A 26,446-nucleotide genomic window follows, 5' to 3' on the forward strand; every position below is an offset into this window, starting at 1 on the left:
CAAGTATCTGAAACATTGGTTTCGGTATGGATGAATCTTCATTAGTAGCTGATTCCTCATTCAATAACTCTGCTTCTCTCACATCTTCATCAGATTCCCATATTTCACTGCAGCAGGATTCTGGGTCTCCAGCTGTTTCCTATTGACAAAATGGACTTAAGAATAAACCTGTGTTTTATTTACTTTTATTTGTTCAAACAATGCAACGTAACAATACAGGGTCGGCCTGTACAATACACATGTTATATCTTTTAAACTAGCAAATAATTATGAAGACTAACAATTTTCCATTTGTGTAATAGTTTTACAATAATACAATACATATGCACATATACACATTTATACTAGTATTGCTGAATACTAGCATAGCTTGAATGACTTTGCATAACGCAATGTTCAAAATCAGGGCGCTAACTTGACTGCCTGCTAATGAATTGAGACTTATAAAGAAAGACTTGTTTATTTTTATAAAGGCAGTGTAGTTACTGTCACTGTTACATAACAATGATTGGCAAGGGTTTATTCGCAAGTGACCAGTTTCTTTTCAGTCTAGTTCTCAGTAGCAGTGTTGAAATCTGTATACTTGCCTTTGTTCTAGGTCTTACAATGGATGTACATCCATGGTCTTACATAGTCAAAAAACGTTTAATATAACTACTCAGCAAGTTACAGTATTTAAACATAGTTGAACTCTTATGACCCTGCCCTTGTTGTATAATATTATTCCATTTACCATCGTTTCAATATCAATATGCATGGTCATAATTAATGTTGTTTTGGGAAAAGCAAATCTATTGAAAGTCCTTGATTGATGTAAATATCTTACAGGAACATTGGTGTCTAATTTGTTTAATTATTTTAAGGGACATAATTTCCAGCTTTATTAAAAGTATTTTAGTATAAAAACAAATGCCTCATCTCAGAAAAAAAGTGCTGCATTTAGATTAGATTAGATTCATAAAACATCCAAGAAAATCTTAGCTGGGATCAGTGACCTTTAAATGTCTAGCATCAGTCATGGAGTTAGCTCCATGCACCAGTGAGCAGTCAAGTAGAATATTTATCAGATTTTCTCAATTTTTCTCATATTTTTACACAGGATATCTGTCACTTGAACTAAGGGAAAATTTTATATTGATGAATAAGGTGACCAAATTTGATAAAGTTTGGAATAGAATTAGTAAGTTATTGTGCGCACATTAACAATTATTAACAATGATGACGACGAAGACAACAACAACAAAGCTGACAGACTTTTTTCCCTTAATATACCTTTCCCTTCCATCTTTGATGATACAGGAAAGGTAAAAATATATGTCAAAATTGGAATTTGTTGATGTTGACACTGGGTATTACATGCAACATCAGTCCTCAGAACAAACTGTGAATGACTTTGTTTATGGTGTGAATTGGGAATCAACAGCATGCATGCGTTTCTGAAAATACTCTATCTACGTTGTGTGTTTTTGTAAAGTCAGTTTTGTGCCAAAAGTGCGATAGAATAAGTTTGGGTCTATTTATGAATATTTTTTGAATGTAAAATATTTGTGAACTCTTTTCTACATCACTGGTTCTGGCAATGCATGTAGCAGACAGTAACAAATTTAAAATCTTAAAAACAGATCATATTTAGCTTACAGAATTTAACGGTTCATAGCCTGTACTAAGCACATAGGCTAACATTTGTTATCCCTTATAGCTTGTGCTAAGCTGTGCACAAATGCAACTAATAGAGTGGACTTTGTTACCAATCTGTTTTTTTTACTGCTATCTGAATCTGTGCCAACAATCATGGAGCTTTTAGCTCCATGCAACAATTGAATCAAGAATAACAAGCCAAGGTAGACAAGACAGCATTTCTGAGAGCCAAAAAAAAAATATTCTGAAATCATCTGCGCAATTATGCCTAATAACAATAATTATGAAGTCAATTTGCTTGCAAGCCATGAAGTCTACCTCCCAATGTTTAGTGGAAATCGTTGTACTATCATATACATACCCTGAATAATGTTTCTGTATCAATATCAACTGTCTCATGAATAGCATGCTGTTCATCTTCTACATCAGATTGAGTGTCAGAACTAATGTAGTCTAGATCCTCAATATTCCTTATTGTTAGAATATCACTGAAAAAAATTATTAATTTATTCAAGGAATTGAATTGAATAATAATGGTATCCATCTACTAGTATGTCACATAATTTGACAATGCAGAAGCATTTACTTTGTGTAATAATATGTGACAATGTTCTTATCAGAATAAACTTGGGTTGAAACAAAAGGAAAAGGAAAGCCAGTTAAGAGACTTAAGTGGCCACTTGAGAGGCATGGAAGGGCTCCTTTCATTGGTACCTTCCATAGCCTGTTCATGGAACTATAAACTATTATGGTTTATAGTTCCATGACCTATTCAACAGGGTTCTGCACAGCCAGATTTGAGTGCTGATTGCTCATTAATATTCATTCTTGTCATCCTATGAATTACGAATTAAATTGCTTTAAACAAATTCAATCTGTTTTTCTTTTCTAATAGAATGTTGTTAAATTACACTAATAGTGATAAATAATTATTTCTTGGATCGCCTACTCAACATAGGTTCTGAATTCAATTTTATGAACTAGTCATGAAGACAAAAATATCAACAAAGCTTTCTACACTAGCTGCAATGATAAACCTTCCTCCTGTTTATTTATTAGTCTTTCCTTCCATTATCTTGATGTATCACTTATTCCAATTGAGTTTGTTTGTTAGATAAAACCGAAATTAATACACATTAGGCTGAACATGGTGTCTCAAGTCAAGATTTGTTCTATTGTGAAAGCCCAGACATCTATAAGTACACTTATAAACAATAGAGATTATTTTTTTGCAAGTCTCCCTGTAGTAAACAGATCCAGCCAAGCTTTGTTAAATTCATGTTTTCCTAAACTTACAGGTTGATTTACTCATGGAACTATAAACCCCAGGAAGAACAACGAAACTAAGAGGATTAAAAAAACCTTTGTCTTAGTTTATCTTACAGTGCTTTCGCTTTTGTTTCCACAACATTAGTCATACTCCATGTTAATTGCCGCCGATACGCCCGTATCAACTTTGCTGGAAAAAAAACTTGAAAAAAAAATTTCATATCTGCGCAGTAAAATATTTCGTTGCGCAAACAAGATGGTCTGCAGGGTGACCTTCAGTGTACCGGAAATCATGCAACGAGTTGGAGTTTTAGCGAGTTTTCATAATTTTCAATGTCGTATTTAGATTACGAAAAATAAGGTTGCGAAAGTTTGCGAAACATGGTGTTTGGTTTGCTATTTGTTGTCGAAATATCCCGACTTATTATCCGTGTTTCCCTTCGATCGCCAGAAGTGGCAATGTGTGTTTTTTTTCCTGTTGAATGTCGCTCATTTATCAGTGTTCTTGTCTTGGCGCCATGGTTTTTTTTTATGCTATAACCGAAACAACTCGATCACGTGATCTCCCGACGTCGCCGGATTGATTCCGAAAATGACCGATAGTCGGAGATAAACGTTCATTTGCGTAAATCGGCTTATTTTTTAATGCGACGAAATAAACAGTCAAAATAAACATTCAACATCGCGGCAACTATCATAGTTCAAAGGAAACGAAGTGGTTGTTCTTCCTGGGGTTTATAGTTCCATGATTTACTAAAGTGGATATATGTGACTATGAATATCTCAGCAGTATATAGTATATATGTATGACAATAAATAGTACATGAATTGAGATTTTGACCAATAAAAGTCAAAAACACAAACCAGTTAAGGACTAGGCTAAGCTCGAACAATTACTAGTAACCGCTGTCAATCAATGTCACATGCCTTGAACCACTGAAACAAGGTGCATCATCTAAAGTTTCTAAACTTCACAAACATTGACAAATTCTCTAATGTATTTCTCATTATCACATAGCAGATTCAGCAAAGACAATGACAAACCTATGGAAAGAGTTCCTTAAAGTCTCCCCCATTCCAAATCTAAACCCTGAATCTCTTACTCTAGCCATATGATGTAATTTTATATGCCCCTCCAGATTACTATACATGCCCTGAGTTGGAGCATATGCAATTAAAATGACAGCGAAGAACTGGAGAGGCAGGGGTAGAATTAGCTTTAGGTGATGTGGCTCTAAGGAACTCTTGCCCACTGGAAAATGCATGTACGTTTATACGATTTATAGACATCTCGACCCAGACACCCTGGACATTTCGACCCACTGCATCGACGTGACCCTATCTCAATGTGGCAAACCTCTATTTAGTTCAAAGTTGATCGACATCTATTGATTTGAAACACCGGCCACAGAGAGAAATCAAATGCAATGGGTCAATCCAAAAAATGACGACATTGTCAGGGGTTACGTGCTGTGAAATGAACAACGAAAGTACATAACCGCCACAGTCCGCTTCATGTATATGACATTGAATGTTTAGTTTGATTATTGATAAATATACATTCACTGGTAGACTGTTGCTTTCATGTTGTGTCAAACAGGATTTAAAATTGTCTTTCCCGGGGTTTATTTTCCCTTGTCATATATTCAATGTATGTTTGTTTTGTCATGTATCACAACTGAATGTCAAAGCTGACTGTTTTGGCTGTGTAGGTGGGTCGAGATGTCTAGGGGCACTGTGTCGAGTTGTCCAATGAAAAACAGGTCGAGATGTTCAGCCTTGTTTATACCTACCTAGATGCAGAGTCGGAACATGGTGCACATACACTCATCGTTTCCGTCATTGTAGTACCCCCACTTTGGATATCGGACTCTTCTGCTGGTATTGCCGGCGACGGCGGGTTGTCAACCAAAATCGGCGCGGTTTTTTCACATTTTTTCCAATGACCATAGGGGTCAAAATACGATCGTCTATGCTCATAATAAGCAGATTTCTGCAAAAACTGACCACAGTGGCCACACTCTTTAGCTTTATAACGACGATTGTTCATAATGTATGGAGAAACAAAGACTAAAACTTTCGTATACAAATACTAATTTCCAAGCTGACCGAGCGCCTCCAGACTGTCAACTTCCGTTTATCAAGGCCCCTCGTGTTGCTAAGTATTATCACAATCGATTATGCGAATAAAATAGCTGAACTGAAACTTTTGAAAAATTTATTTAAATCCATAAAGTTATTTACTAGTATACGGTATTTTGTAAATCATATATGTACATCAAAAAGTGTACATACACGCTGCATAAATTCAGCTAAAGCATAAACCTATATAATAGGTAACTTAGGGCGTCTTCTCATGGCATGACGGGAAATGTGTGGTTCATTTAAATCTGTTCACAATTAGAAATTGTATTTACGTAACTCTCGTCATTCTGCCAACACTATCAAGTTTTATTTGCAACTTCACAATGATGAGACGCAATCGACCACTTTCTAGACAGGATATTTTAGATGACGTTTTAGTCAACCCAGCTACTGGCGTAAGAGATTTCAACGGGGATCCCAATGTCCCGTGGAATGAAGATGACGGTGTTCAACCATTTTCTCCTGGACCGCTCCGTGGTCATCAACTTGCCAACGGTGCATTTTCCTCCAGAACACCATCTTTACACAGTACTCCAAGCCCAGACATGAGATTTCTAAATCGACGAAGTCATGAGAGTGCTAGTAGCAATGAAGGATCACCAGTTGTGGGCAATGTTCAAGGTATTGTTATATGTTGTAATGTTACTTTCTTGTATTTTAGAGCATCGGCTCATGGCCTATGTAATAACCTATATTTTTCAGTGACCCTACCAGTTTTTTATCTTATGATTGTCAAGTGTTTTTCTAAAATTCAGATTGTTTTGGGCTCTAACCAGATATTACTGCTGACTATAACATTTTACCATATCATGCCATATTAAGCCCATTGTCGACGTACATTGTACCCGACACACTTGTCATTGTCTGCTACAATCATGTGTTTCATTTCCTAGTATTTGTTTATATACATGGCATTGTTCTCTTCAACGACTTTCACACCTTTCTTAGGGTAGGGCATGGCTTATTATGCTAGTTTAAAATCTAGTGACGTCATGTTATGACCAAGGCTAAACAAAGCTGGTAAATTTAAAAGAAGATTGCTTGAGTCACAAATTATTTTGTCTTGAGTTATTACATTTATAATATGCACAAACCTAAATTTTACTAAACTTGCATGTACTGCACTGTATAGGAATGCAGTTTTGAAAGGAATAGCATATTCTCTAAGACAGACCGGAAACAAGACAAAAACAAAAGATTTTTTGAAGTTAGCATGGGGGTAATATAGTTGCTAAGTATTATCGTCAGGAAAAGCTATTGTTTAAGCTAGTCAGTGATTGGTTGCTGGCAATGTTTGGGGGATTTTGACCAGTTTGTGACGTAGAATTGACTTGAATTGGAGAATTTGAATAAAAAATGTTTGCAATGTTAATCACCTATCTTAAACAGAAGCTTTCAAACACTCCATTAAACATAATTTCTGGGGGGTAATTCTATTATGTAATTATCTTTTACCCAATGAAGATGTTTCCCCTTGCATAAAGGGACATAGGAAATCTTTTGAAAATATTCTTTTAATAAATTTATAAGATAACTCTTCATGTATGTCACAAACTTTAAATACTGTTAGCACCAATCACAAGGTTCCATCATGGTTAATTTTTGACCAAATGAACACAATTGATCAATATCTCTATAGTCTTTATTTTACTGAGCTAGATGATGTCATATTATTTAACAGTCTCAGTACATGTACCGTAATTGCATTTTTGCATTTAATTTGATTATTTTATAATATCAAACATATCTCATTATCGGAAAAAGCTTTCATGCAATTATAAATAGTTATTATCAATATTTTTTCTTTTAGGGCAAGTCGCTATAAATACATTTCTTGAAGGTCTGAAGAAAAATCAGGATGCCTTCCAAGAAAAGGTTTTAGAAAAAATTAACATTCTTGTGGAGAAATCAAATATGCAAGTAGTTGAAAAAAATATTCCGCAAGACTGTAGTGGTGAGTCAACTACCAGTAATATAAGAACTCCACGTGAACTTAGTGTAAGTAAATTTCTCTTATTTATAATCACCTGAAGTATCTTCACTATTGTTAATCATAGGATTAGAAATTCCATTTGATCATATCATGTGCATTTTCAGTTCAGCTGTAAGCAAAGTTTATATTTTCTAGTGTTTTTTTCCTACTGGTATAATTTATTCACTATTGTTTCATTTGTTGAGATATAAACAATATGGTAACTGGAAGTCTACAAGCACTTCCCGGCAAAGTGAAAGAGCAAACAGTTGTTCATCCATAAATTTTCTAAACTATTGTCTTCACTATTGTGTACAGCACACAATTACAGTAATTCCGATCACAGCTATTTTTTTAATAACCATGTTCCAATCACAAAAATGAATATATGAACAAAAAATAGAATTAGAAATTAATGAGTGAGTTACTTGTGTAGTCAACATGCTTCTCCTTAAGAATAATGATGTACTTAGGCCAGGAAAAAAAACCTCTGTTTTAATTTTTAATCGCGCTAAAATGGGGGGGACAGGGATCTCGCCAGCCCAACGTGAGTGCCGGTCGGTCATGAATATTGATGAGCTATATGAATATTAATTAGCAATGAATATTAATGAGTTCAGTCGCAGTGTAAAATATTTTTGAAATTATTTCACAATTTAGAAGAGTTTTTAATGTAAAAATTTAAAATATTCAAAATACGAATGCTGCAGACTAAAAAACAGAAACAAATAAATTATTGTTGCAATATTAATGTCTATTGTAAAAAGTTAAATAAAACGCATTTGAAACGTTTCAGCCAGGAATATGTTCACGGTCTTATTTACTCTAAATACATTCTCCTTCAAAAAATCGACCACATAATTATTTGGAGTATTGTTGTAATTTATTATTCGTACCATCAACTTCTATATTCACAGTAATGAACGAACAAATAAAACTTCTGAACTTTCAAAGTTACGATGTGACATAACTTACTTCACGATGTTATTCACCGATTATACCAATAATTCCTCTTACTCAGTCATGATGCCAAGCAAAAAAATTTACTTATTTAAATTTGACTTAGTTTTATCGGGAGTGAATATTTTTGATCACTCGATCGCTTCTGTCAAAAAACACAGCCCGCCATAATGTTTGTGACGTATTAGTTGACAGGCACGTGTTCTTTGACCTGATGGATCAATAATTCCATTAACCAATCAGAATGCCGCATGGTAATGCCGGTAGAATCCAAAGTTTTCCGAATGGTTGTGATCAGTTCAAATGTACTTAACCAAATCACGCAATAAACACGTTGATTTTTTTCTTGAGTAGCGTAAACTGATCGTGAACTCCGCTTTGACCATGTTATATCGAGGTAGAATTGATTTTGAAAGAATTTTAGCTTTCAATCTAATTAAGACTGTCTATCACAGAAAGTATTTACTTACATACAAAGAGGTGCTAATTTCACAAAATTGACTAGCCGCTACGGATCGTGCAACTAGGTCTATTGCTTACAAATTATAATCCACGACTGGCAGGAAGCGTGTCGGTCGGTACATAATTAAAATAACAATCGGACAATAGTTCTGGTCGGGAGCATTTCCGTGGTGGCCACTAATTTTGAGTGCCAGTCGGGGCTGACCACCACCGAACAGCGTGGCGAGATCCCTTGGGGAGATTTGAGACAAGTGCGAGTACAAGCGCATTTTGGAATGCTTCAGAAGGAAAGAAAACGTCTGAGGCATATACTGTAAAACATGTCTTTTTCACAAGCATGTCTTTTTTGCGAATTTAGTGAGAGAATTGATTTCCTAATTCAAGATGTTGCTAATGACTTCAAAATGGCCGGCAAACATAGAAATCAACAATGACAAGAGAGATTCGCTAAATCAACATTTCGCTATTGCGTCATTTCACACACATTCGCTAAAATTGCATGCCACTTTTTCAACATGTTTTACAGTAGTTCAAAATGATGCGCGTGGAAACGAGAAACAGAGATATGTTTTTTCTAAGCCTTACAAATGTGTTTCACTTTCTTGTGTGTGTATGAATTCAAATGCATGCTATTAACTTGATACATACTGTATATGATTCTGTGTGCATTTTTAGTATGCAATTGTGCATTTTTCTGTGATGCACTCAGCATTGTTGACAAAATTGGTGTGTAATTCAAAATATTTTATATTGCAGCGAACATTGAAAAATTTATCAAAACAAGATGGCTACCAGTTCATACCAGAAGAGAGGCAAGTATTCTTTATAGAAGCTACTCTTGCAGGATTTAGAAATGCATAATAATATTTGTATTGCAGTGGTATCATGTCAAAGATGGAAATATTATACTCTACTTTAATAACTCTATTTCTATTCGAACATCCATTATTTTGATATTAACTAATTACCAGGTATTAAATGTAATCTATTAATTCAAAATTTTCAAAAATCATTTAAATTGCCTATCCAAACTAACCCTTGGCAGATTGAACCATTACAGTGTGTAGTGAATGGGTGCCCTTAACAACAAGGAGAGGAAATGCGACAAAATAAATAGGCAATCAGTTATCTTGAATCAAAATACAGTAGGGCGTTTTTTGTTAAATGGTAACCCAATGAAAAACAGATCACGCAGTTTTTCAAGATAAAAAGTCTCACCGATCACCAAAACCAAGCAATTGAGTTATTACTAGCTAGTTTGTTGCAATGAAGACAGTTTCATTAGAAATTTTGTAAGTAATCGTGCTACATGTCACTATTTCGAACATTTTGTTCTTTAGCTTAGCATGCAATGTTACACAGCATCTGATAGGGCACCTTTCCAATAGGTGCACCCAATCAAACTTGGCCTTTTTAACATAAAATACGCGTTTACCCAGGCTGATCTTGCACGGGTTGGTGAAGTCGACAATGATTCGGCACCAACAAATCGTGCCTTTCGGATGATGTTAAATAGCGCACTATTTTTTGTGTACATTAAATTGTTTAATCCTTTCTTCTATTGTAGAATTGAATCTGTGCGAAATAGTGGTGTGAGAGAAAAATTGAATAATGTTTTAAAGGACAAGTTTCAAGACAAATTTACTCATTTAGAGTATCAAGGTATGTTAATATTTATATTGGTTTTGTTAAGTTACATTCACCAAGTGGCCCAACGAATGACCAAATTTACATACACATTTCCAACAATCAAGATTTCAATTCAAGCTAAAAGCTTCATTGATTCAAGTCATTTGGTGCTAACTTCACCTCCTGGTGGACAAAGTTGGTTGAACTACTCATTCAAAATAATCATAAAACAAATTAGAATGAAGCTGGTTCAGTCTGCATGTAGTCTCAATTAAATTAGCAAGAGGGAAAAAATGAGCAATAGTTTAATAGGTATGACTTTCCCAGTCGTTATTAAGCATGCAGCTTTGCTAATGTATATATTTTCACAAACATGAGATATATAATAATATGATCAAGTATTTTTTCATACATTTGCTTGGGAGATTTAGTTACAGACACACAGGAGCTACATTCACACATGTCTAAAAAAAACTCCGGTGTTGACACTGTTTTTTTGTGGTGGAAATATTAGTCTGCTGAATTGTCAGCTCACGTTCTCACTTAGAAAAAACACCGGTGTTTGAGGATTGAATGCTGGCCTTCCACCTAATATTTTGTGTTGTTCATCCCAAAATGGCACAGTTTTCAAATCTCTACCGCTTCTGTTGTTGTGCTCAGTCACTTCTCTGTACTTATACGTAAAGTTTTGATCTTCCGTTGACATTGTAATGACTTCCTGTACAACCCCTTTCCAGCCGCTTTTCTGCAATCACAGCATATACTCTACCATCATTCCTTGAAAATATTAGATTCTCTCCATACAGATATCAGTAATCATGTTTCTTCGTCTGACCAGTTCAAAATTCGATCTGTAACCTCTGACGGCATCTTGTGTAATGACAAGCATAAATAAGTTGGCGATAGAGGGTGTTTGTCCGTCATATTGTGTTCACATTGTGCTGTGCATGAGCCGGTGTGACAGCTGCGTTAAGGATCTAGTCCACCCCTTTTACCACAGTGTCAAAAACGCTGATGCCACAACGGCGTATTCTATTCACACACACATTTTAACAACGATCTCAAATAAAAGGCAGTTTCTTATTGTTTGTTCTTCCATAAAAGAAGGTGATATTTTTTATGGTCATGATAGTCAAAAATTAATTTCAGTAAAAACGCTATAAAATGTTTCTGTGTTTTTGGAGAAATATCTCCAAGAGAGTGAAAAAAATAACTTGCTAACTTGAACAAGATAGCATATCACAAAACTAATTTATTCAAGATTTTCTATGTTAAACAACTCACCAGTACAATCAGTTCTTTAATCATGGGGCGGGCTGTTGTGACAGCATTTGTTTACCTACAACATATACACTGTACATGATATACTCTGCCTATGGAGAGTATTGTTATCTGTTTTTTGATAACAAAGTTGGAGCTAATTGTTTTGCATCTTGATAAACAAATTGGATGTAGTGTTGACTATGTTAAACAGAGATTCATGTGTGGTTGTTGTTTTGTTATATAGTATATATGTGATGAGGATTGACTAGCATATACCGGTACTATCCTATGCTGTGTGTCACAGTCCCATAATACTGGAGGGGGTTTCGTTATATGAATTATATTTGTACATAGTTGTAGTATACATTTATATAGTACCACTGTCACTATTTAATTTTCAAAACTATCATTCAACATAGACACTTCAAAATATATACACAGCATAGGGGCAAGTCAATTTAAAATTCTGTGTTCACCTTTCTTGTCATCATTGCACTTTGAAACTAGTAATGTTAACGTTCTGACCATGATGCGGACAAGTCTTTTTGTTATGCAAAAACCACAGTGCCTATAGTCTACAAAGAATGAACTAACATTAAAATGGCAGAAAAACGTCCAAGTAAATGAAGACACTGAGAAAACCTTGAAATCTAAATACTAGTACTTACTATAGTGGGAGTCTTTGTGCTATTAATGTGATCTTGCAACAGTCAGATTACCAAGATATAATGAACCTTGATGGCCAACAAATCAATGTGCAACTTGAATCCTTTGTTTCAGTCCATCTCTCAACCTGGTATGTAAATGTTCAGAGGACCACATAGACTTTATTTCTGACTTTTCAAAGCACGTTTATGTCTGCTAAAGTTCCCTCACCACCGAATGACTATGTACACAAGACTAAAAACATCTCATTCATTGTTCAACCTGTTCAGATGCCTTGAAAATTGGTTATGATCTGGAATATTTTTTCCATGGCATGACGGACATTTATTCAGAATTGCTGTTTTGATGTGGTGTTTGTGAGGAGTTATCACTGGAATTAAAGGCAGATGCTGAGGTGTGTCATAGTCATGCACAGATTCAACTGATCTGGAAGCAGTACATTGCACAAGAGACAGTAAATCATTCTGATTTCTCCAATTAGAATGTTTTTGAATGTGACCACAAGTGTCCTGATGTGGTTTCAACAAGATGGCCCATAGTTTCACAAATGTAATAAAAACAATGACTGTAAATGTAAGATCTAGTCATCCCCTACCAAAGGCATCACAACTATCATTAACAAACCTCTTAAGATACTGGAAATGTCTACTCATTTGTGTCTACAGAATATGATGAGTCTTCCCTATCAGCTTTTACAGCATACTACCATAGCAATGTGAAGATGAGACTCCTGTTGGCACATTGTGTTGTCAAATACCTTTTCTACAAATGAGTTATTCAGAGAATATTGATAAATCATGATTCAGGCAATATCCTGCCCAAGAGAATGTTATTAGCATACTGCAAAAAGTTATTGATGTCACATCAGAAAAGCATGAATTTACATATATATCGTTAGTACCACCCATGATGTTTACTTATCTGAACATCTTGATTCTCCTAGATGTCAGCACAGATGATTAAACTAATGTTTGCAAATCACCTTCTAATAATGCCTCCATCTTAGATGAAGACAGTGGTACCACTATTGAATATTCATCACTTCTCACTGTTGTTGTGCATGACATGGAATAAAAATGGATATTTCGTGGTATATTGCTTGGCAAGTAGATATTAGAAAGTATATCACATGGTTGATGTCATTAAAACTATACTGGGCATAATAAATTATGATTCACTGAACTGAACCGTGTCATCCAGCTACACTGAATACAATGCCAGGTTCCCTGCACGGGAGTGCTGGCTCCAGTCCTCTCTTTCAAGGTTTTGAACAGAGCCATTCAGCTACACAAAGAACATGCCACATTCACTGCACTGAACTGGTCCTGTCCTGGCTGCTATTGCTTTCAAAGTTTTGAATGGTGCCATCCAGCTACACCGAGAACGTGCCATGTTCACTGCACTGCTCCTGTCCTGGCTGTTATTGCTTTCAAGGTTTTGAACTGAGCCATCCAGCTACACTGAGAACCTGCCACATTCACTGAACTGGTCCTGTCCTGGCTGTTATTGCTTTCAAGGTTTTGAATGGAGCCATCCAGCTACACCGAGAACGTGCCATGTTCACTGCACTGCTCCTGTCCTGGCTGTTATTGCTTTCAAGGTTTTGAACTGAGCCATCCAGCTACACTGAGAACCTGCCACATTCACTGAACTGGTCCTGTCCTGGCTGTTATTGCTTTCAAGGTTTTGAATGGAGCCATCCAGCTACACCAAGAACATGCCATGTTCACTGCACTGCTCCTGTCCTGGCTGTTATTGCTTTCAAGGTTTTGAACTGAGCCATTCAACTACACTTAGACGTGCCAGAATAGATATTGTAAGATACGCCATCTGATATTTGGGATTTATATGATGTGAATATGTTTGGCAAAGGTACAACTGAATCGTTGCGTCATGTAAGATCGCAGTGACACATTTTATGCATACCATGCTGATGCTCACAAGAACATTCTAAGCTGAGCAACATGTGAATACAGATAGTTGATAGGGTATAATCTTGAGAAAACTTTCACAGTCACTTCAACATGTTGACAGTTTTATCTGGCGAGTGACAGAATAACTTGCATTTGAAATAATTTACACCTGTTCCATTTCACATTACTAAAACATTTATTGTGTATTTCACAGTTGTTGTACAAAACTGCATGCTATTGCGTAATGTATCACTTATTATATAATACATTAAGTATTATATTGCATATTACAAAATATGAATGTTATTTTGGAACAGGTGTGGGAGATGTATGTTAAATGTAGTTGTGCATGGTATATGCATGTTTAATGTAATCAAACATATGGTCATTAGGGCAATATCACGATTTGTTGTTGGCCCTTATATAATGATTATGCCCTCACATATTTAGATCTGGCATACTGTGGTCAGGTAACAAATGTAATCTCGCCCTCACAAAAATTATTTAAATATAACTCAAGGATGTATTTTGTTTGGGGTTGAATGAATCCTCGCCGGTCATTAATTGCACACATACATAATATTTGCATGCCTTAAAGCTACAAAATGTGCAACAATACATATATTCTTTATACATAGCCTACTAAACATCATAAAAAATAACTCCATTTGTATTCATATTGGTACCCGGTACCACCATGCTAATTATTTTTTATCAATATCAAGTGCATGCTTCCTGAATTGTTATGATTAATACATTTATTAACTGGCAACCATTATTCAACTTTGAATATTGCAGATCTTACTCATCTGTGCTAACAAAATCTTTTTATAATGATTTTTTTTTTTTTTTTGTACCTGTTTGCGAGTCATGGGTGAACGTTTAGTAAAGGAAATAAGTACATTCACATTGTATTTTCACTTATATTGCAGTTTCTGTGACACAAAGATACAATAGTGAAAGGGTAAAATTCCGTGAAAGTCAAAATCCTGATTTTGGCGACCAACAAAAATCGAGAAGAAGGATTCGAAGCAGACAGCATAAGGTAATTATCAGCTACTATAAGTGTGAATACTAAATTTTTAAAAGGTAAAAGTAGTGTTGAAAAAAGTTTTGACATCAATCGCAATGATTAACAGTTCAAATGTATTTTACCTACTTATGCATTGAACAGACCATAACCTTTGCATTGACCATAATATACCGGGAAGTGATTTTGACAGAATTTTAGCTTTCAAATTGAAGGACTTGTGTATTGTCAGAAAGTGTTTACTTACAAACAATTGGGTATAATTTTACAAAATTGACTTTTTCTGTTTATAAGACACAACTTGGTTCATTGTTTTACAAATTCTAATCCACGACTTAAAGGATGCATGCCAGTCAGTGAGTAATTAAAATGATAATTGTCCTGGTCATGAACATTTCAGTGGTGGTAGCTAATTCTGAGTGCAAGTTGAAGCCGGTCACCACCAACCAGCTTGGCAAAATCTCTGACTAAATGTGTTTGTCTAATATCCCATCTTCGATGATGTTTTTAAAGGTAATATTTTCAGGCTAGCCCATTGAATTGTTTGGTGCATTTGGTAAGCCTACATACAATATTACAATTGAAATCATCAGTAAAAACAAGAAATAATGATTTTAATGTAATGGTAAGCATTAGTTTGAATGAAAGTTTCAAATAATAATAAACATGAACGCATTGGTTTGGTAGCAAATGACCACATGCTATACCCTACTTGTTGTAAAAATATTATTATTCTGTTGCGATTATAATAGCATAAATGTCAGTTTATTATGAAATGCAAGTAAAATCAAACTTATTTTCATTGTTAGCAAATGTTTTTGGTTGCAAGAAAACATTTCATGCAAAATAATGTTTGCTTTTTGCACGTGAGGCTGACATTTGACCTGGCATTTGTTAACCATCAGAATGCTCGGTGATTTGAGCCGAGCATATTATCAAATATTAGCAAATTATCGCCACACAAAAGTGTTGTAGTACTATCAAATCTACAGTAAACAATAGATATATCAGTATCTGACCATGTTTGACAGTAATCCTTATTTAGAAAAAAAATGCTTTATATTGCACATTGTTTACTGCTATTGTATAGCTTACAGCTATATTAAATGACTGATAGTAGTCAGCAATTTTGCAAATCATGCTGCAAATTGTAAACTACAGTAATATTCATATTTCAAAAATGATGTATTTTATATCTACAGTTAATGAAAAGACGGCAACTAAAAGTTTTAGAGAGTGAGAGGCCTATATGGAAGCACGTCAAGGCAGAGCTTATGTCAGAAGAAGAGGGCGAGATTGACGGAGCAGTGCTATGTCAGAAGCCAAGTTGGCGAACGGACAAACTCAATGAAATAATAAATACAATTGACGAGCGCTTAAAAGCGGACCCAAAATTTAGGGTCTTGATGAATCGACGAAAATACGCTCAACGCCCATGCAGCCGACCTCGGCCAACAAAGTACTTTCCTGCTGAACTGGTTCAACCAGAATAGTTTTTTGTTAGCTCCGATGTCGAGCGAAGCTTATCATATGAGTGATTGATTGTCCACCGCCATCCATTGTCCGTGTCAACTTTTTACTTTTTTGACTTCTTTTTGAAAACTACAAACCTGAATGCGTTGATACTTGGTGTATATGTACATTGGGTAGACCTCTCTTAGATTTGTTCATTTCATGATGTTTCCTTCAATTCTCTAATTTTAATGAATATTTTTGTCTTTTTTGGCAAAAATTGACATTTCAACTCCTTATTAAAAACCGCAAGTTTGATTGTTTTGATATTATAATATAAGTACTAGAGGTCAGGTAGACCTCTCTGAGATTTGTTCATTTCATGATATCTTCAATTATTTAATTTTGATAAATATTTTTGTAATTTTTGGTAAAAAGTGATATTTTAAATTTTTTCAACACCAAGTCTGATTGCTTTGGTAGTAAACATATTGTCATCTATGCGTTCCATTGTATTGTAACCGATCGCAGTTCAGAGTTGGGGAATAGTTTCAGTTTTTGGGGAAAAGGAAAGTAATATATTGACCTGGTTCAGATCACAAGTTTGATTGCTTTGATATTATAATATAAGTACTAGAGGTCAGGTAGACCTCTCCCAGATTTGTTCATTTCATGATGATATCTTCAATTATTTAATTTTGATGAATATTTTTTTCATTTTTGGTAAAAAGTGATATTGCTTTGATACTATACATATTGTTCATTTTATAATTATATCTTCTGTTCTATATTTGAAATGTGCATTGCTAACTGCGAAAATATTTCAGCCGACCGGCTGCTTGTTAAAAATAAAAAAATAATACTTTACTTCACTCGATATATGCTGTTTGAGTGAGTGTGGGTGTATGGGGTGTGTGTTGATACCCACTTTTTCTCCAACTCAAACCACAGAACCAAGTAACCTACAATATATGCAATAAGTAAATGGAAAGTTTATTTTCCTTTACTAATCATGCATACTACTCTTGAACAATGTAATACTGGGCCAAAGTAGTTTTTGTGACAATAAATTTATAAACAAAAATACAGTAGTTCTGGCTATGTAGATGTCTCAACATTTATATTTTAATTTGATACTACAAATTCATTTTGGATGAGTGCAGTATTCTGTTTTAAAACCTGTTGCTAACGTTTTCTATTATTAGAAAATTTTAATCCATGAGGACAAAATTTTGCACAATATCCTGCAAAACTAAAGCAGTGTTACCCTTTAAGGAAATAGCAGAAATATGTTGTATACGCTGTAATCTCAGAGAATAAAAAAGGATTCCATTGAAATCCTCTGTTATGGATAGTCATAATTACATGCCAAAGGAATCCAGCGGAAATTCATTGCCATACACATTATTTGTAAAGAATACATAAAGAATCCATTGTGTATAATGACTAGGCATAATTACATGTCAGAGGAATCCAGCAGAAATCCATAGCCATACATACTGTATTCTCAGAGAATACATAAGGAATCCATTGAAAAACATTGTGTATAAATACTAGGCATAAATACATGCCAGAGGAATCCAGCAGAAATCCATAGCCATACACACTGTATTCTCAGAGAATACATAAGGAATCCATTGAAAAACATTGTGTATAATGACTAGGCATAATTACATGCCAGAGGAATCCAGCAGAAATCCATAGCCATACATACTGTACTCTCAGAGAATACATAAGGAATCCATTTTGTGGATTCTATGATGGATATTATTGTTCCGTATTCATTGGAATCCACTATGCATTTCAGATGAATTCTTCAGATATCAATAATGGATTCTTTCACATTCGTATGGATAGTGAAGATATCTAGTAGAATAAAGATAGGAATCAACAGTGGATTCTAGCTATTTCGCACAGTGAGAGATTTTTTTTTCATGGTCTTAGTGATAGGGTTTTGATCATATACTCACCACTAACACTGACTCTAGATTTCCAGTGTACAGAATATATGTGTTTTTGGACAGCATGCTTTTGGCCTTTCGTGGGACACATGGCACAGTGATATTTTTTGCATGAACAGTCATCATCGGTACATTCGTGTATACGCGTTAACAGTTCCTCTTCACTGGAAACAACACGTGGAGTGTCATCATCTATCGAATGATGCAATAAATAGGGAGAAGTAAATCAACTGGTTGTAATTTTTATGAAACTTATATTTGAGGATGGCCGTTGTGTTTATTAAATTCATATAATATCTGTGTGAAACCCAATCAAATAAAGGATGTTGATAAATCGTTAATCAACTGTGATGACATGATCGGGTATAACTGGCAACCGCGAATTTTGCATTCAGATTTCAGCACAGTGAGTTTGGCGGGCATTCTCTTTCCTTTTTCGTTTGAATATATTAAACCCAAGTACGCTTTAGATAGTTTGTCGAAAGAATAGAACCTTGCCTGCAAAACACTGATGAAATCTATCAACTCAGAAACGGTCAATTTCAGATACTTACTTTTAGCAAGAGCAGGCACGCGCTTCTGCTGTTCCGCCATTTCCAACATGAGCATCACGTGATTGTCATGACGTCAAACTGTTGCTCACGTGGCCAATTTGAATACAATTGGATTAAGGTAGCGGGACTATTATTTGCATACTTGTTTTCATCTTCTAATTGTGACTAAATGACTACAAATAGACCCAGGAAAGTATATATTTTTAGAATCGCCAGATTTCAAGCTTTTCACAAGTGTATTTTGCATGCCCGTATCTGCATTCTACGACGCGTTACTCAATCAAAGGTGAAAAATTACCTTTTCTGTAAAAAAAATAATTACGCATTTACGCTGGCGATAAGAAGTATTTTTTTCACTTTTCCTAGTTGTTCAATAGTCTGGTAAATTGAATGTGTCTGGTCAGTTTTATTCAAGCAACGCGTTTTAAAAAATAGTGTGCTGAATTTCAATTACTGTTTTAGTCACATTGCCCCCAACTCAAACCACAACTCGTTGGTAAATAATCGATGAAATAGTTTGTCTGGACACATTCAAGTTCCTCTCATTGTCACCTTAAAGCTGTGAAAATTTGGTGTTAAACCGACGACAATAAGTATACGTTATTTTTTGTTAAAGACCTTGTATTTTGAAAAACATAAACTCCTAGAAAACGTCCATGAAGTAACAGCAAAGATTTTCAAGCTTCTTTATCGGCACAATCAATTTGTTTTCCCATCAAGGTCTGTTTTACCATGTGTAGGGGCATCCAAATGTGTAAGGCTATTAGAAACCAAAAAAATAAAGGAATGGGATAGCTATAATTGGATAAATTCGGCATATGAAAACACCAAAATCAATGATTTTTTTCAGTGGCCGTGTGACCTTGTGTCTGACACATTCATATGCAAATGACTAATCTGTGAAACAAACAGGGGCGGAGACAAACCACTCGAATGTTTAGAAACACTCATTGTGTGTCAGATAGCTACTGATAACACATCCTAACATTGCTTTGTCTTGAGTTTATCTTTGAAACTTATAGGCACACAGATTAAACCTGTATTGTTGATTTTGGAAAACACTACTGAGGCTGCCTTGCTTCCCTTCAGAAAATATACATTTTAACCAACTTACATGACATTCTATGTTATGTTGACTTTATCATATGAAAGTTTATAGTGCATTTCATCAATTAATAAATAAACATGAAAATCGTAATTTTCAACACAAATAATAGTCTCGCTACCTTAAATCGCGGCTCTACAATACAAGAGCGACTCGTCTGTAATGGAATGACACGATCGCTTGGCCAAATAAATAATTGAAATGTTCAAAACTGTTTGAATATATTGTATTACTATATTTAATAGCTCCCATATCAATTCAAGTAAATAGAGCGATGTTAGAGGGTGGTTTGGGTCATACCGTCCTGTAATGGAATGAAGAGCGACTCGTCTGTAATGGAATGACACGATCGCTTGGCCAATTAAATAATTGAAATGTTCAAAACTGTTTGAATATATTGTATTAATTATAATTAATAGCTCCCATATTAAATCAAGTAAATAGAGCGACGTTAGAGGGTGGTTTGGGTCATACCGTCCTGTGATGGAATGAAGAGCGACTCTTCTGTAATGGAATGACACGATCGCTTGGCCAATTAAATAACTGAAATGTTCAGAAATGTTTGAATATATTGTATTAATTATATTTAATAGCTCCTATTCAAGTAAATAGAGCGACGTTAGAGGGTGGTTTGGGTCATACCGTCCTGTAATGGAATGAAGAGCGACTCGTCTGTAATGGAATGACACGATCGCTTGGCAAATTAAATAATTAAAATGTTCAAAACTGTTTGAATATATTGTATTAAATATATTTAATAGCTCCCATATCAAATCAAGTAAATAGAGCGACGTTAGAGGGTGGTTTGGGTCACACCGTCCTGTAATGGAATGAAGAGCGACTCGTCTGTAATGGAATGACACGATCGCTTGGCAAATTAAATAATTAAAATGTTCAAAACTGTTTGAATATATTGTATTAAATATATTTAATAGCTCCCATATCAATTCAAGTAAATAGAGCGACGTTAGAGGGTGGTTTGGGTCATACTGTCCTGTAATGGAATGAAGAGCGACTCGTCTGTAATGGAATGACACAATCGCTTGGCCAATTAAATAACTGAAATGTTCAAAACTGTTTGAATATATTGTATTAAATATATTTAATAGCTCCCATATCAATTCAAGTAAATAGAGCGACGTTAGAGGGTGGTTTGGGTCATACCGTCCTGTAATGGAATGAAGAGCGGCTCGTCTGTAATGGAATGACACGATCGCTTGGCCAATTAAATAACTGAAATGTTCAAAACTGTTTGAATATATTGTATTAAATATATTTAATAGCTCCCATATCAATTCAAGTAAATAGAGCGACGTTAGAGGGTGGTATGGGTCATACCGTCCTGTAATGGAATGAAGAGCGACTCGTCTGTAATGGAATGACACGATCGCTTGGCCAATTAAATAATTGAAATGTTCAAAACTGTTTGAATATATTGTATTAAATATATTTAATAGCTCCCATATCAATTCAAGTAAATAGAGCGAGGTTAGAGGGTGGTTTGGGTCATACCGTCCTGTAATGGAATGAAGAGCGACTCGTCTGTAATGGAATGACTATATCGCTTGGCCAATTAAATAATTGAAATGTTCAAAACTGTTTGAATATATTGTATTGAATATATGTAATAGCTCCCATATCAATTCAAGTAAATAGAGCGACGTTAGAGGGTGGTTTGGGTCATACCGTCCTGTAATGGAATGAAGAGCGACTCGTCTGTAATAGAATGACACGATCGCTTGGCAAATTAAATAATTAAAATGTTCAAAACTGTTTGAATATATTGTATTAAATATATTTACTAGCTCCCATATCAATTCAAGTAAATAGAGCGACGTTAGAGGGTGGTTTGGGTCATACCGTCCTGTAATGGAATGAAGAGCGACTCGTCTGTAATGGAATGACACGATCGCTTGGCAAATTAAATAATTGAAATGTTCAAAACTGTTTGAATATATTGTATTAAATATATTTAATAGCTCCCATATCAAATCAAGTAAATAGAGCGACGTTAGAGGGTGGTATGGGTCATACCGTCCTGTAATGGAATGAAGAGCGACTCGTCTGTAATGGAATGACACGATCGCTTGGCCAATTAAATAATTGAAATGTTCAAAACTGTTTGAATATATTGTATTAAATATATTTAATAGCTCCCATATCAATTCAAGTAAATAGAGCGAGGTTAGAGGGTGGTTTGGGTCATACCGTCCTGTAATGGAATGAAGAGCGACTCGTCTGTAATGGAATGACTATATCGCTTGGCCAATTAAATAATTGAAATGTTCAAAACTGTTTGAATATATTGTATTGAATATATGTAATAGCTCCCATATCAATTCAAGTAAATAGAGCGACGTTAGAGGGTGGTTTGGGTCATACCGTCCTGTAATGGAATGAAGAGCGACTCGTCTGTAATAGAATGACACGATCGCTTGGCAAATTAAATAATTAAAATGTTCAAAACTGTTTGAATATATTGTATTAAATATATTTACTAGCTCCCATATCAATTCAAGTAAATAGAGCGACGTTAGAGGGTGGTTTGGGTCATACCGTCCTGTAATGGAATGAAGAGCGACTCGTCTGTAATGGAATGACACGATCGCTTGACAAATTAAATAATTGAAATGTTCAAAACTGTTTGAATATATTTTATTAATTATATTTAATAGCTCCCATATCAAATCAAGTAAATAGAGCGACGTTAGAGGGTGGTTTGGGTCATACCGTCCTGTAATGGTATGAAGAGCGACTCGTCTGTAATGGAATGACACGATCGCTTGGCAAATTAAATAATTAAAATGTTCAAAACTGTTTGAATATATTGTATTAAATATATTTAATAGCTCCCATATCAAATCAAGTAAATAGAGCGACGTTAGAGGGTGGTTTGGGTCACACCGTCCTGTAATGGAATGAAGAGCGACTCGTCTGTAATGGAATGACACGATCGCTTGGCTAATTAAATAACTGAAATGTTAAAAACTGTTTGAATATATTTTATTAATTATATTTAATAGCTCCCATATCAAATCAAGTAAATAGAGCGACGTTAGAGGGTGGTTTGGGTCATACCGTCCTGTAATGGAATGAAGAGCGACTCGTCTGTAATGGAATGACACGATCGCTTGGCCAAATAAATAATTGAAATGTTCAAAACTGTTTGAATATATTTTATTAATTATATTTAATAGCTCCCATATCAAATCAAGTAAATAGAGCGACGTTAGAGGGTGGTTTGGGTCATACCGTCCTGTAATGGAATGAAGAGCGACTCGTCTGTAATGGAATGACACGATCGCTTGGCAAATTAAATAATTAAAATGTTCAAAACTGTTTGAATATATTGTATTAAATATATTTACTAGCTCCCATATCAATTCAAGTAAATAGAGCGACGTTAGAGGGTGGTTTGGGTCATACCGTCCTGTAATGGAATGAAGAGCGACTCGTCTGTAATGGAATGACACGATCGCTTGACAAATTAAATAATTGAAATGTTCAAAACTGTTTGAATATATTTTATTAATTATATTTAATAGCTCCCATATCAAATCAAGTAAATAGAGCGACGTTAGAGGGTGGTTTGGGTCATACCGTCCTGTAATGGAATGAAGAGCGACTCGTCTGTAATGGAATGACACGATCGCTTGGCAAATTAAATAATTAAAATGTTCAAAACTGTTTGAATATATTGTATTAAATATATTTAATAGCTCCCATATCAAATCAAGTAAATAGAGCGACGTTAGAGGGTGGTTTGGGTCACACCGTCCTGTAATGGAATGAAGAGCGACTCGTCTGTAATGGAATGACACGATCGCTTGGCAAATTAAATAATTAAAATGTTCAAAACTGTTTGAATATATTGTATTAAATATATTTAATAGCTCCCATATCAATTCAAGTAAATAGAGCGACGTTAGAGGGTGGTTTGGGTCATACCGTCCTGTAATGGAATGAAGAGCGACTCGTTTGTAATGGAATGACACGATCGCTTGGCTAATTAAATAATTAAAATGTTCAAAACTGTTTGAATATATTTTATTAATTATATTTAATAGCTCCCATATCAAATCAAGTAAATAGAGCGACGTTAGAGGGTGGTTTGGGTCATACCGTCCTGTAATGGAATGAAGAGCGACTCGTCTGTAATGGAATGACACGATCGCTTGGCTAATTAAATAACTGAAATGTTAAAAACTGTTTGAATATATTTTATTAATTATATTTAATAGCTCCCATATCAAATCAAGTAAATAGAGCGACGTTAGAGGGTGGTTTGGGTCATACCGTCCTGTAATGGAATGAAGAGCGACTCGTCTGTAATGGAATGACACGATCGCTTGGCCAAATAAATAATTGAAATGTTCAAAACTGTTTGAATATATTTTATTAATTATATTTAATAGCTCCCATATCAAATCAAGTAAATAGAGCGACGTTAGAGGGTGGTTTGGGTCATACCGTCCTGTAATGGAATGAAGAGCGACTCGTCTGTAATGGAATGACACGATCGCTTGGCAAATTAAATAATTAAAATGTTCAAAACTGTTTGAATATATTGTATTAAATATAGTTACTAGCTCCCATATCAATTCAAGTAAATAGAGCGACGTTAGAGGGTGGTTTGGGTCATACCGTCCTGTAATGGAATGAAGAGCGACTCGTCTGTAATGGAATGACACGATCGCTTGACAAATTAAATAATTGAAATGTTCAAAACTGTTTGAATATATTTTATTAATTATATTTAATAGCTCCCATATCAAATCAAGTAAATAGAGCGACGTTAGAGGGTGGTTTGGGTCATACCGTCCTGTAATGGAATGAAGAGCGACTCGTCTGTAATGGAATGACACGATCGCTTGGCAAATTAAATAATTAAAATGTTCAAAACTGTTTGAATATATTGTATTAAATATATTTAATAGCTCCCATATCAAATCAAGTAAATAGAGCGACGTTAGAGGGTGGTTTGGGTCACACCGTCCTGTAATGGAATGAAGAGCGACTCGTCTGTAATGGAATGACACGATCGCTTGGCAAATTAAATAATTAAAATGTTCAAAACTGTTTGAATATATTGTATTAAATATATTTAATAGCTCCCATATCAATTCAAGTAAATAGAGCGACGTTAGAGGGTGGTTTGGGTCATACCGTCCTGTAATGGAATGAAGAGCGACTCGTCTGTAATGGAATGACACGATCGCTTGGCTAATTAAATAACTGAAATGTTAAAAACTGTTTGAATATATTTTATTAATTATATTTAATAGCTCCCATATCAAATCAAGTAAATAGAGCGACGTTAGAGGGTGGTTTGGGTCATACCGTCCTGTAATGGAATGAAGAGCGACTCGTCCCCAATGGAATGAAAAAAAAAAAAACGCTAGACTAATTAAATATTTGAAATGTTCAAACGATAGCAAGGCCTTGTATTTCATATATTTTATAGCTTTCATGCCAAAGACATGAAATACATAGACGTCAGTAATCGGTTAATGGCATGACATGGGCGCGTTGAAATACATAGACGTCAGTAATCGGTTAATGGCATGACATGGGCGCGTTTCACTCCGCCGCTAACAGTGTGAGTGCGTATGGTGCCAGGAAAGATTGTGTAAATGAACAGTGTATCGATCAAGGCTGTCGCTTTTACAAAAACGGCCTTTGAACGAGCAAACTCTTTCGTAACGGTTCGTAAATTCGCTAAACCTAACGGTATTTGCCGTTAGAGCGTGTATCCAGCATTTGTCAGGTGATCACACGTCACGTGACCGCTCTCTAATGGAATGCTCTCTAATGGAACGGACGCGCTCTAATGGAATGGCTCGAGCTAGGTCTATACGGGGCTAAATGGAAACATAAAAAATATGAAAACACAAGTGAAAGGTTCAATCAATCAAATAAATGACAAAGAACGAATAAAAAATACATACAATTTATATTTATAATTACCCCTTTTCTTCCCTTTTTATCGAAATTTGAAACAGCCAATCACAAATGTGACGTGATTTTCCGCATAATACGTAAAAGGCGTAGACCTAGCATCTGCCACAAAAATCGAATGATTTATTTTTTGAACTTTTTTTATAGTTCAACATCGCAAAGAATATAACGTTGAGTTACCCTTACTTCATCAAAGTGACCATCATCAAATGTCCATAGCACAGCATTTAGCGCGGAAATACCCACAAAATACCTTCGGGTTTATCGACACCTATGCTTGCGATATTTTGACACCACTACGTATACGACGCCATGAATTCAAGTTCGTTTTTCCTGTTTGATTTCGCACATAACATGGTTATCTCACAGTGAACGGAGAATAGAATGTTTAGTAAAGTTTCATAAAATTCCAGTTCCAAATGACGCGATTCTTCTTCTTCAAAAAACAAACAAATATAAAACAAAAACG

At 35.1% G+C, this 26,446-nt stretch overlaps 1 protein-coding gene across 1 annotated transcript; it reads left to right on the forward strand.

The window, feature by feature from the left end:
- Positions 1 to 5,562: 5,562 nt before the first annotated feature.
- Positions 5,563 to 16,702, forward strand: LOC102805615 (uncharacterized). Its single transcript, XM_085496393.1, has 6 exons — positions 5,563 to 5,673; positions 6,863 to 7,050; positions 9,203 to 9,258; positions 10,014 to 10,108; positions 14,850 to 14,962; positions 16,150 to 16,702. Exons 1-6 carry the CDS (start codon positions 5,598 to 5,600, stop codon positions 16,438 to 16,440), a joined length of 819 nt encoding a protein of 272 aa, XP_085352519.1. The 5' UTR covers positions 5,563 to 5,597; the 3' UTR covers positions 16,441 to 16,702.
- Positions 16,703 to 26,446: the final 9,744 nt, after the last annotated feature.

The sequence above is a fragment of the Saccoglossus kowalevskii genome, unplaced genomic scaffold, assembly GCF_978046115.1.
Source record: "Saccoglossus kowalevskii unplaced genomic scaffold, keSacKowa6.1 SCAFFOLD_283, whole genome shotgun sequence".
NCBI lineage: Eukaryota > Metazoa > Hemichordata > Enteropneusta > Harrimaniidae > Saccoglossus > Saccoglossus kowalevskii.